The sequence below is a fragment of the Frankliniella occidentalis genome, unplaced genomic scaffold, assembly GCF_000697945.3.
Source record: "Frankliniella occidentalis isolate FOCC.00 unplaced genomic scaffold, Focc_3.1 Scaffold115, whole genome shotgun sequence".
In the NCBI taxonomy this organism is placed as follows: Eukaryota; Metazoa; Arthropoda; class Insecta; order Thysanoptera; family Thripidae; genus Frankliniella; species Frankliniella occidentalis.
In genome coordinates, this window is record NW_026267243.1 from 79,785 (window position 1) to 91,743 (window position 11,959).

The following is an 11,959-nucleotide window of genomic DNA, read 5'->3' on the forward strand; positions in this document are numbered from 1 at the left end:
CCCCCGCCTTTTTCCCTATCACGCTCACACTCTCTGATGGTTTACCCTCCTCTCTCCACCGATCGGTACGCAGTACACCTAGAGTTGTCAGAACCAAAAATTTTACGGAAACAAATATTTGCACACTTTTGGGCTGGGCGGCTCGTGCCTTTATCTCGTCGCGATAGAGGGGGCCTTGGGCGTGCGGGCGGTTTGTGGTGCTTTGATCTGGTTATTAGCAGATGATACCTTGAAACACTTTATACTTAAATCAAAATAATAATAATTTCAATGTGTCAGCAGCTTTAACTCTCGATAGGGTAAAAGAGTGGAAGCAAACTAAAGGAGAAGAGACCTAGCGCAAACCAGCAATCACAAACATCAACAATAATTTTTGGACGCTATGGGGGACTGGCTGTCGCGCTGAAGCCTCTTGCTTTCGCGTTACCCCCTCCGGCCGTTCTGCCCACCCTCATCTTCTCCTCTGTAGCTAAATATGAGAGAAAATTACAACAACAGACCTATTCTTTCTTTTTAAAAAATGTATTTAAAGTTAGGCTTTTGTGGTCAAACAACCCGCGACAGTGTTTAGCTCGCTCCCTTGTTCTGTCTATCGCAAACCGGAGCTTCAACAGCAAAGCAAACAGTCCCTCCTGCAGGGCGCGCTCCTCCCGCCCTCATCCTCAGGTCCAGCGTGTATCGGCTGCGCTCTTCCGCTGCTCCGCTGTCAGACGGGTGCATTACGTTACTAGTGCGCGAGTATTTACACCCCCCCTCCCCCTCCCCACTTTCCCCCGGGCCGTGTGCCTCTCGTTATCGCTCTATGTCGTCACGGTGACCCTGAGAGCAGCTCTCCTCCGGTTTCTGTCGCCACACATCCTTCTCATGGATGTCGACAGAGCGAAATATTTTGTCCAGGAATTCAATCAATCAGTCCCGCTTGCTTCGCATTCTTTTTTTTCTTTTTTTTTTTTTTAATAATTTACTGTTGTCTGTTTCTCGTGGTGGTGCTGCCTCGGTGGTCGGTGCACCTCTCACTGTGAGTGGTCATGGTCCTGTCGGTACCGCCCGGCTTATCTTATAGGCGTTACGCTGTCCGCCTCGGCCTGGCGCGCTAGCGTCCGCGGGAGCAGGGGAGAGTGAACGGCGCGTATATTTGAAGCAGATGAACACAAGTGTTCCACGTTCGCATTCCGCTCTCCTCTTACCTTCCTTCCACCCTCCTCCTTCCCTCCTCCCTCTCTCCTCCCTCCCTCTTCTCACCCTCCTCCCTCCCTCCCTCCTTCCTCTCACCCTTCCCCCGCTCCCCATACGACCTATTCAGAATACCCTAAATAAAATAGTTCTTTATAAAAAATAAAGATAGGCCTTATACCGCGCATGGCTTAAAGAATGCGCGTCTTTTGTTTTTGTCCTTATTTGCGCTGTTCATTTTTTTAAAGTACCTGTGTCTTGTGTCACGTTTATCTGTAATTTTCTTTATCGTCGCTGATGGATGAGCATTTAATCGTTTTGTGACGTTAGTGGCGTCATCCTCGTGGGGGCTACTTTCCGCAATGTGACTTAAACCTCGCTATCCTGGAGAGGTTTGCGGGGGGGGGGGGAGAGATTGGCTAGTGCGTTGTGGTATCGCGCCGTCCAGATATCGGCGTGCGTCATCGAGACCCAGGCTGCGGCAGATCTGCCCCCCCTTCCCCCTCCCCCCTTGCCGTGCCCGGGCCGCAGGGGGCGGAATGTATGGTTTTGTTCGATGTGAGCCTTAATCTAAAGAGCAAGGAATTTGTGGCCTTAGCTTATTTTTTGCAGCCGTAGCTAATTACTACTCGGTATTCTTGACGCCCGCAATCAATTGCATACGCTGGGAGAGGGGGGGGGGGATGCGTGAGGTGTGGTGCAAGCGCAGTAAGGTCCGTCCATCCGGGTCAGCTTATCAGCGTAGTGCACAGCAGAAATTGTCTCGGTATTGGTAGCTTCGGAATGTTTCACAAAATATAAGGCGAAAGATGAGGAAAACGAGGTTACTTTGTGCCGCATCCGCTCACATTTTGAAGCTGCACACTGTGAAAAATATCTTCGTAAATTTACAGCATAATTAGTACTTTATAAGTTACATAGTCCCCACAAGTCTGGAAAACCTGGAAAGTCCTGCAATTTGGTTGGACTCTCCTGGGAAAATCCAATTTCTAGAATTACATGACTAGTTCATTTTTAATTTTATAGCAAGATGAATTTCAAAACCTGATCTGACAATGTGGAAAGTCACATAAGTTTGTGATCCTCCCACCTCAAGTATGGCGTGAATTTTAAAATTATTTTCAACAGTTTTATCGTTGTCTGACGAGTCTCTAAAATTTCGTTGAAAATGGCCATGGAAATTTTCAAAATTTAGTCTGGAGAGTCCAGGAAAAGTTCTGGAAAACGCCAGGAGCTAAAATGTGGGAACCATGATTTCCGACACACTATTCTTGCTCGTCTATGCATCCAAGTCGATACACACAGTTCTTGTAATTTTACAACACACATCATGGAAAAATTTCCCTGTAACTCACGAGTACTTTTCACGGTGGCGTAGAGTGACTTCACTTTCCATGCATGCAAAAATTGAATTACCTTGAGTTAATTGGTTTTCCTGTCTGTTGGCAGCGATGCGGGCCGGTACAAGCGGCTGCTGTGGCGGGACGTGCGCGTCGGCGACCTGGTGCACCTGTCCAACAACGAGGTGATCCCCGCCGACATCCTGCTGCTGCGCTCCTCGGACCCCAACGGGCTCTGCTACATCGACACCTGCAACCTGGACGGCGAGACTAACCTCAAGCCGCGTCAGGTACTAACTGACTATCAAGTGCCCACGACTTTGAACTTGTTATTTTACTTTCATTTTTTGCGTCTTTTCTATTTTCGTTGATCTGCTTTTAGGTGGTCCGTGGGTTTACCGACAAGCACCGCACGTTCGAGCCACGCCTGTTCCGTAGTAAGGTGGAGGTAGACCCACCCACCACCAAGATGTACCGCTTCCACGGCACCGTCGTGCACCCAACCGGCGCCACCGTCCCCGTCGGCACTGAGAACCTCCTCCTCCGCGAGTGCCTGCTCAAGAACACCGACTTTGTGGAGGGCATCGTCGTTTACGCAGGTTTGTACAGGAGCGCCAAAATGTTGCATCTAAACGTTGGGATTAGTTGAACGTTGCAAGTCTTTCTGTCGGTTTCTACACCTTTCTCATCGAACGTCCGCGCTTAACGTTTCAGGTCACGAGTCCAAAGCGATGTTAAACAATGGTGGCCCAAGATACAAACGATCAAAACTTGAGCGGCAAATGAACACAGACATTATCTGGTGTGTTGTTATTCTGCTTGTTCTTTGTGTGGTGGGCGCAGTGGGGTGCAGGTTCTGGCTACAATACTATGAAGAAGCCTCTCAGCTCGGCGAGAGCATACCATTCATTCCAAATTTAAGTGTAAGATCTCCTGCAACTGAGGGATTTCTCGCATTTTGGACTTTTATCATCATCCTTCAGGTAACAGGAAATGGATCAGTATTAACTAGAACTTTGCTGTATGTGATTTCTGTTCTATATAAAAATAATATTTTTGTTTATTTTTATTTTGTAGATAATGATTCCTTTATCATTGTATGTTAGCATAGAAATGACAAAACTTGCTCAAGTGTATCATATTCACCACAACAAGGACTTGTATGATCCCCTGACTGACAAACGTATTGAATGTAGAGCTCTCAATATCACTGAAGAGCTTGGACAGGTAACTTGCTGAGACTTCTAAATATTTTATGTTGTTTTCTTCATTTGAAAAGCGCTTTATAATGTGTTGGTTTTCCTCAGGTACAATACATTTTTTCTGACAAAACAGGAACTCTGACAGAAAATAAAATGTTATTTAGAAGATGTGCAATTGGAGGAGTAGATTACAATCATCCTCCACCTGAAAATATAGAAGTAAGCATTTTCCTCTTTTTTCCCAATCCAAACTTTCCTCAATTTTTTTGTTTTTGTTTTTTGTAACATTATTTATCTTGTTTGCAGACCCTAAGACTAAGGCCTGGTGTGCCAATACCAGTGACTGTTAATCCTGTTCTCCAAGAAGAATTAGCTCAATTAAATATGCCATTCAAGTCGAAAGATATAAGTGGACTTGGACAAACTTCAGGTTTTGAACTTACCTCTCCACTAAAAGCAAGTGATAGCGCCAAAGATGCTGGTGGAGCAGCTAGTGCAGCTATTGTTGGGCGTTCAGCTCACTCACAAAAGCTGCAGGAATTTCTCCTTGTTTTAGCCATATGTAACACTGTTGTTGTTGCAAGACATCCACATCATGATATGGTATGGTTCAAAATATTTTTTTCACTAAAACATATTAGTTGTAAACTAGACATTTATTGGACCATGAATTTTGTTTTAGATGAATGATAGTGGGGTCATAGAATCGAACCCTGTGCCAAATTTATTTGATCCAAATAATTCAATATCAGTAGAGCCTATTAAAGAGGAAACAACTCCAACAACATCTAAGCATCCTCAAAGCGCTGGAGCTAGAGCAGGAAACTCAAGTAGTAATGTTAATGTTCCTTCTAATGGTGCAAAGTTTCTTTTCCATTCTCAAGAAAACATTTCTCCATCTGATTCTTCTAACCCTAATGTTACGCCCTCAACAATATGTGGGGATAAGTATACAAGACTAACAGAATCTCGGTCTGTGACACCATCTCCTCCCCCTTCATCTGCTCTCCCAACATCAAGTACACCTCAACCAATTCCATCAAAAAGTGCACTTAATCAAATGAGAGCTGCCTCTGTACCAACACCTGTAGACTCCTCTACAGTTATTGGATTTTCAAGTTTAGAAAACACGTCTTTATCAGTACCTACCTCATCTCAAGTACAACCTAGCCCACCACTTTCGAGAAAGAAGAGGTCTGCTCTAAGACCTCGATTGTTGAATGTACCACCATTTATTTCCTTAGGCAATCGACGGGGTAAGTTCTCTTGACTGTGCAAAATTTAATTTATTCACATTATAATACTAATTTTCAGTTTGTGTCCTTATTTTGTTTTTAGGCAGTAGTGCTCCAGCCCTCAGTCAAGGCCGTGGAACTCCTACTATTGGAGATATGAAGCCAATTTATGAGGCTGAAAGTCCTGATGAAATTGCTCTTGTAGAAGCGGCATACAGCTACAACTGTCGACTGGTGCGGAAAACTTCTCATTATGCGACATTGTTTGTGCCAGGTACTAACCCTACAATAATTATAGAATGCCATAAGTTTTATTTATTCGAGTTTCACCTAAGTAATGTCCTTTTTCTCCTCGAAATGTGAAGGTGAAGGTCTGATGGAATTTGAACTTCTTCAACTTCTCCCATTTGATTCTGTGCGAAAATGCATGTCCATTGTGATTAGACATCCTGTAACCCGGGAGATAACATTGTATTCCAAAGGAGCTGATTCCACCATTCTAACCCTTTTGGCTCCTACTGATGATCCTGCTATGAAGCACATTATAATACGAACACAGCAACACCTGAACTCATATGCTAAGCAAGGCTTGCGTGTATTGGTAATGGCCAAGAGAAATATTTCTGAACAATTTTACACCAGCTGGGCTCGCACAAAGTCGGAAGTAGAGATGATCAGTGACCACCGTGAGCGCGAACGGCGGACGCGTGAACTATATAACAGTATGGAAAACTCCCTTGTTCTCTTAGGTTTGTTTGCATATTGGAACTTTTTCCCTAGTTTGATATGTTTAATCTAAATGAAATCCTATACTTAAATCATTTCTGTTTTAGGAGCAACTGGTATTGAAGACAGACTTCAGGAGGGGGTTCCTGAAACAATTGCGGCTCTCCTTAGTGCTGGAATAGTTCTTTGGGTACTGACTGGTGACAAACCAGAAACGGCCATCAATGTAGCATACTCTGCTAAACTGTTTTCTCCACAAATGGAACTTCTCAAGATATCAGCTAGGTCCAAGGAAGCTGCAGAACGAACTATTGCTTTTTATCTTGCAGAGATTGAAAGAGATTCTCCATCTGTGACGTAAGTTCTTATATTGTTGATTTATTTATCAATTTAATGTGTGACATTCACAAATTTGCTGACTTTTCCTTTTCATTCTAGCCCTTCTGTGATGACTGGTGCTCCTACAGTTACTCGAATGCGCGTGGGAGGTGCTGGTATTAGACCCAAGCCTAATGAACGAGTGGATGGAGTTCCTCAACCTCATACCAATGCTCTGTCAATGCCAACTATGTCACATTCAGCTGGAGTTCGGTTGAGCAGAAAGCGAGCTTTGGTTGTAGATGGAAAGTCTTTAACGTAAGTAAATGAATAACAATGGTACAGTCAATGTTTTCTTTCTCTCACATGTCATCAATCTATTATGGTCCTTTAATTTTCAGGTACATCTTGGATAGGCGATCAAAGCTACAAAAACCATTCTTAGAACTAACAAGGCATTGTTCGTCAGTTCTTTGCTGCCGTGCCACGCCTTTACAGAAGGCCTACATTGTGAGGGTTGTGAAAGAACAACTTAAAATGAGGACTTTAGCTGTTGGGGATGGAGCCAATGATGTGTCAATGATTCAGACAGCAGATATTGGGATTGGTATCTCAGGTCAAGAAGGAACACAGGCTGTCATGGCATCTGACTTTGCTCTGTCTCGATTCAAATACTTAGAAAGGTTCTTACTTGTTCACGGGCATTGGTGCTACCATAGACTGGCTTCTATGATTCTCTACTTTTTCTACAAAAATGCTGTGAGTGTAAATGTGTGTGGTTCATGTCCTGGAATGCATTTGTATAACAACATACTAACAATATATATCTTATCTACTCATTTCAGACATTTGTGTTTCTTATATTTTGGTATCAACTTTACTGTGGATACTCCGGCCAAATTATGCTTGATGACATGTTTTTAATGTTGTTCAACTTATTGTTTTCTTCACTTTCTCCTTTTGCGATTGGTATGAAAACCATTGAACTCAAAGCTCAACACTATGTATTTTTATGAACTTAAAACATAAATTCCTTGTGGTTGTTTTGTTTGTTCTTTGTAGGTATTTATGATCAGGATGCACCAGAGGAAATCCTATTGGCTCAGCCCCACCTGTACAGACAAGGAAGATTGGGGAGGGTTTACAAGCCCCATTCATTCTGGGTTACTATGGCTGATTGTCTGTATCAGAGCTTAGTGGTTTTCTTTGTAGCAAGAGGGGTATGTTATTATTCACTGTATACTTTGTATGTACATTTCATTCAAAGTTGTATTTGGTGCTGTCGCCCAAAATATTGGAGATCGTTTCCATTGGCAATATCTTTATTTGAAGTTTTGTTATTGTGATCAATGGCAGGAAAGAGAGGTCATCTTCAGAATTTTGAATGAAACTCATAATTAATTAAGTGTTTGTTGATAGACAATTAGCATGTGGTGTTGTCACATCTTATGATTAAGACATCTAATTTCCTACAATTTTTTTTTACAGCACTAATTTTTTTAAAATGTTCTCCTTGTTTTGCAGGCTTTTAATGATTCTGATGTTGGACTTTGGCAGTTTGGCACAACTGTCACCACTTGTTGCATGTTTATCATGCTGCTTCAAGCTGCCATTGAAATTCGTTCTTGGGTATAAAGATGACAACTCTTATAAAATGTGTGTTTTGTCATTTTTTGTCAACACATTGATAGATATTTGTAATCCCCTTTTCCAGACTATTATTCATCTTGCTGCGATAATACTATCGTTGGTGATTTACTTCGCTTTTATGATCATCTATAACTCCATCAGACTCCCCTATTTAGGCTATTCTACAAGCTATGGTGCAGTACTTCATGCCTTTGCCTCTCCAGAGCATTGGGGTGTTGTTGTGTTGTCTGTAGTGACAGCTCTACTGCCAAGGTATATTATTCTTTTGGAATACCATGTACAGCAGTAGGTTCCTGTATGCTATTTTAATTGACTGCCTCTTACTATTCAGATTTGTGATGCGTTGCTTGGAAACTCGACTGTTCCCCAATGATGTGACAAAGGCTCTAATAGACTGGCGTCGGGCTCGTCGCCGAGGTGAGGATATGCTGGTTTCTTGGTCCAGGTCAACTTCAGCATCGTCGGTGTTCAGGTACTTCTGCAGCGCTCTACTCACATTGCATGTCTACAGTGAATCGCACACCACACCCATCAGCACGTGTGTATTCTTTGTCATGCTGGAACATTCATTTCATTTGCGTACTAACTCATAAATTCTTTAAGATTGTCATATTTTTTAGAGATCTTATCTAATGGAGCTGTGTTGATTAAATCAATCACCTCTCCACCCCCCACAAAGAAAAAGATAGGAGATAAACTTTGTCAGGGGTGATTCAATTTTTCAGTTATTCTTTTTGCTTTGCTTTTAAGCACCTGTGTCCTATGTGTTCAGCATGTTTGTCTTAGTGTGTGGTGTGGTGTGGTGCTGAGGGAGCTCTGCAGTTGCAGTTACCTAATACCAGAAACTGAAATTGTTTGATCTGTCAAGCACTTTTTAATTGTGTTGTTTCTTTTATGTTTGTTTTTTTCTTCTAAGTACTATCTTTACATCTATTATTCAAAAATTCTATCACTTAATTCTACATTTTTGTTTGTTCTGCTTGCAGATCGACGGTAGAGCCAGTGAAGAAATGTACGTATGTAAATCCCTTAACTACTGTTGGATGACATTTGGCCTCCAGTAATGCTGAACACAACATTGTTCCATTACGAACTTTTACTCTCAATAATACGCTTACTCCAATAGCGTGAATGCCAAAATAGAGTGCCTTCACCAGGTGCTAAGTGTTCTTGCAGATACTTGAGCGCTCTTATTTATACTACTCTTTTACTGTACTAAAGGTTTACAAAGTAGGTTTGTGCTTTACACCTCTTTCATGTAAAAGAAAAGTGTGACTGTAAAGATAATTGGTTTTATTTTTGTTCATTTATTTTCTAAGAAAAGATAATTACTATCAACTTATTGACTGCTTTTAGGATGAGACCACTTGCTATTGGTGGTCCATTCTCCACTTCAATCTTGCCATAATCATAAGCATTGGGTATGTAGATTAGTGCTCTTGACTAAATGAGTGTTCTATTGCAAGGATCTCAGGTTTGTGCAATGAAAGAGCATCTGCTGGTTTATTTCAGTGATTTTCGGCATGGCTTCCTGCATGCCTGTGTGATAGTGTTCAGGACTATTCCTCCTATATTTTGTATGATAACTTTTAAATGATTGACCATGTGATTATGCAGTTCTACTTCTACCTCTTGTGTAATTACTGATTTATTTTGGGCATAAAGTATAAGTTGAGGACACAAACTAATGGCTGTGTAATAGTGTAATAAATATGCTTGCTGCTGCTTTCACCGTAGGCCATCAGTTGGGAGGTGAAAGCATATCCGGCCAGCATATTTTCTGCACTTATGATTAGTGTAATAATTTAAACTCTAATTAGTATCTAATTGTTCTGCTTATTGCATTGAAAAGTTGATTATTTGCTGGCCATCAATGCCTGACCAAATATTTTTATGTATCAGAGTCTTCTTGTAAATGATTTTGTTCCTGTAACATTCCTTTTACTGACAAAAGAAAAGTTATGCACAACTGAAATAGAAAGTAAACAAACTCCTTTTTATTTGTTTCATGTTATCTTTTTAGTCCTGTTCCTCAAACAGTCTACCTTTGAACAAATGTAAAAGATGATGACTTAGTAGTGAGGCTCTTGTGAAGTTTATGTGATAGTTGGATGGTTTCATTAATTAGAGCGCTTCAGATATTGTAGGTTGTATGTTATGTAGAATGTCTAGAGGGTTAATAATCATATAATATACAAGGCTCTTAGACATTTCATTTAATTGGTCTGTATGAAAACAATATGTCACATATCAAGCTTGGTATTGCCCTGTATTATCACTTTTTTAGTTCAGTTGGGATACCCTTGTAAAGTTTAACTGCTTTCCTAAAACACTACATGTAGGTAGATTATTTTACAATTTTGTTATTTTTGGTGCAATGACTTCTTTATCAATTTATAAGCATAATTTCATTTTCATGCCATATATAGATGTATTTTTCTAGTTCAAATGGCAAGTATTGCCTCTTGCAATATGTGTGTTCTATTGTGGTAATTCTTCCAGTTGATCTGTTATCTTTGGAGTATGTCCTGCATATTTATTATTGAACTTCTGTTGATGTAGTTCTTAACCTTTTAATGTGCTTTATCAAGGCAGTACTCTCAACTTACTGTTGCCAGACACCTACCAAAGAGAAAGGTTTAAAATAATGTACGGTTCTGAAATTGTGTGACCTAGTGTCGTTAATGTAGGAAATCAGAAGTGTGTATTCTTAAAATTATTTTTTATCAAATCAAAAACATGTTCAGTATGCTAATTCTTATTATAAAAGACAATGTGCTTCAGGACACCTTACAGAAGTGCCATTCAATCTTAGTGTGTAAAATATGGAATCAATTTTATCTGTATGTGTTGTACAATATGTGATTTAACACTGATTAACTTTTTGCAGGATATCTGAGAAAGTTTTGTGTAGGTGATCTTTGGTAAAAAAAAAATCCTCAAAATTGGTCTCCTGTTCATCCTGTAGCTATTCCCCAAAACAGGGACCACTTTTTATCTGTTGTTTTAAGGCTGAGAATTGTGTTGTGGAATATAGATTCTAACTATGTTGTTTTAGTAAAATATTTATTGGAGAGATAGGAAAAAGGGCTTATACTGAATGAAGACATGACCAAGTTATATATACCTGGTCGTAATTACTTTAATTTTGAGTCTTGATCTAATTACATGAAAACTTTGAATAATTTATGTCCATAATTGTGAAAGAATTCCACTCTGAGCTGTCAATTAGTATCACCATGTGCTGGCACAGTGTATGTTTGTTTGTCAATCAGTTTAGTGCCCTTTAAGTTGTATTGTATTTCTTAACAACAAAGTCAGTATACTGTCTGAACATTCTCCTGCCTCAAATTCTTTTTGTTTGCTTTCTAAAACTATAAATTGTTATATTTCTAGAATACATTTTTGTATTTCATCTGTTTTATCTGGTCCTGTGCCCTTCATTTACGCTTGTATTGAAAACTTGAGGTATCGTTTGATTGCCTTTCTCATTCATAAGAGATCATTTGGATTATCTTTTGTTTTTCATGATCTAGTATAATGTGGTATGATGATTAATTGGTGCATACTTTATCAACAAATTATGCTAATAATTGGTATTGTGGGACCATTGGGACCAATTATCAATTTTTATGTCATGACTGTCAATGTCACTGTACTCACTGTCAAGTTCTGTATATACAGTCTAATGAAAAGGATATATTTATACTACCTCTTCAGACATTACTCTTCAAATTTTGCATTATGATATCTTCAAAGAATCAATGTGACAATCTGTTAGTTCAAGTTGGACATCTCTTGTTTTGTCCCGTATAAATCCTGGCATTTGAAGCAGTACTATCAATTGGTATTTGCGAAGGTATTCAATAAAATGACTCTGAAGGTGACTCTATTTGGGTTTTTTCTACCACTTTACTACCCATTCTCTTTCCAAAGGAAAACCTCTAGTACCTCAATCTACTCAAGGACAATCCACAATGACAGGTGCTTGGGTGCATTATTCTAGCAAATTTGTTTATGGTCTTTTCAGCATTCACTCTGTGGTGAGAGTATTCTGATGAGATGAGCTGTGAAATTACACAGTATGAGCTGAGACTAGAGGTATTTTATTTATCTCTACATAATTCAAAGCATTGTTCTCACTTAGTGCACTCCGGGTGTCCGTAGGAATACGCGACAGCTCGATGGGTTGCCTACGCACTAGCCTGCAGGCGCGGAGAGCGAGGGGGGAGCGGTGGAGGTGCGCACCATCCAGCGAATTCCGAACCGACTATAGAGGCGCCCTTTCGGACCAAATTATTTTTCAAAGAATGTG

General features: G+C 40.3%; 1 protein-coding gene across 2 annotated transcripts in view; it reads left to right on the forward strand.

The window, feature by feature from the left end:
- Positions 1-11,531, forward strand: part of LOC113207286 (phospholipid-transporting ATPase VD) — a 25,578-nt gene extending 14,047 nt beyond the window's left edge. Inside the window, exons 3-20 of one of the 2 annotated variants that reach the window (XM_026423784.1) lie at positions 2,623-2,803; positions 2,896-3,112; positions 3,228-3,496; positions 3,591-3,740; positions 3,821-3,934; positions 4,022-4,318; positions 4,398-4,971; positions 5,054-5,224; positions 5,316-5,699; positions 5,784-6,033; positions 6,115-6,312; positions 6,396-6,753; positions 6,840-6,963; positions 7,057-7,214; positions 7,519-7,623; positions 7,709-7,896; positions 7,976-8,116; positions 8,631-11,531. In XM_026423784.1, the coding sequence (XP_026279569.1) occupies positions 2,623-2,803; positions 2,896-3,112; positions 3,228-3,496; positions 3,591-3,740; positions 3,821-3,934; positions 4,022-4,318; positions 4,398-4,971; positions 5,054-5,224; positions 5,316-5,699; positions 5,784-6,033; positions 6,115-6,312; positions 6,396-6,753; positions 6,840-6,963; positions 7,057-7,214; positions 7,519-7,623; positions 7,709-7,896; positions 7,976-8,116; positions 8,631-8,691 (3,940 nt within the window). In that variant the 3' untranslated portion in view covers positions 8,692-11,531. The remainder of the gene's footprint in view (positions 1-2,622; positions 2,804-2,895; positions 3,113-3,227; positions 3,497-3,590; positions 3,741-3,820; positions 3,935-4,021; positions 4,319-4,397; positions 4,972-5,053; positions 5,225-5,315; positions 5,700-5,783; positions 6,034-6,114; positions 6,313-6,395; positions 6,754-6,839; positions 6,964-7,056; positions 7,215-7,518; positions 7,624-7,708; positions 7,897-7,975; positions 8,117-8,630) is intronic. The other variant, XM_026423786.2, reaches the window with a different exon arrangement.
- Positions 11,532-11,959: the final 428 nt, after the last annotated feature.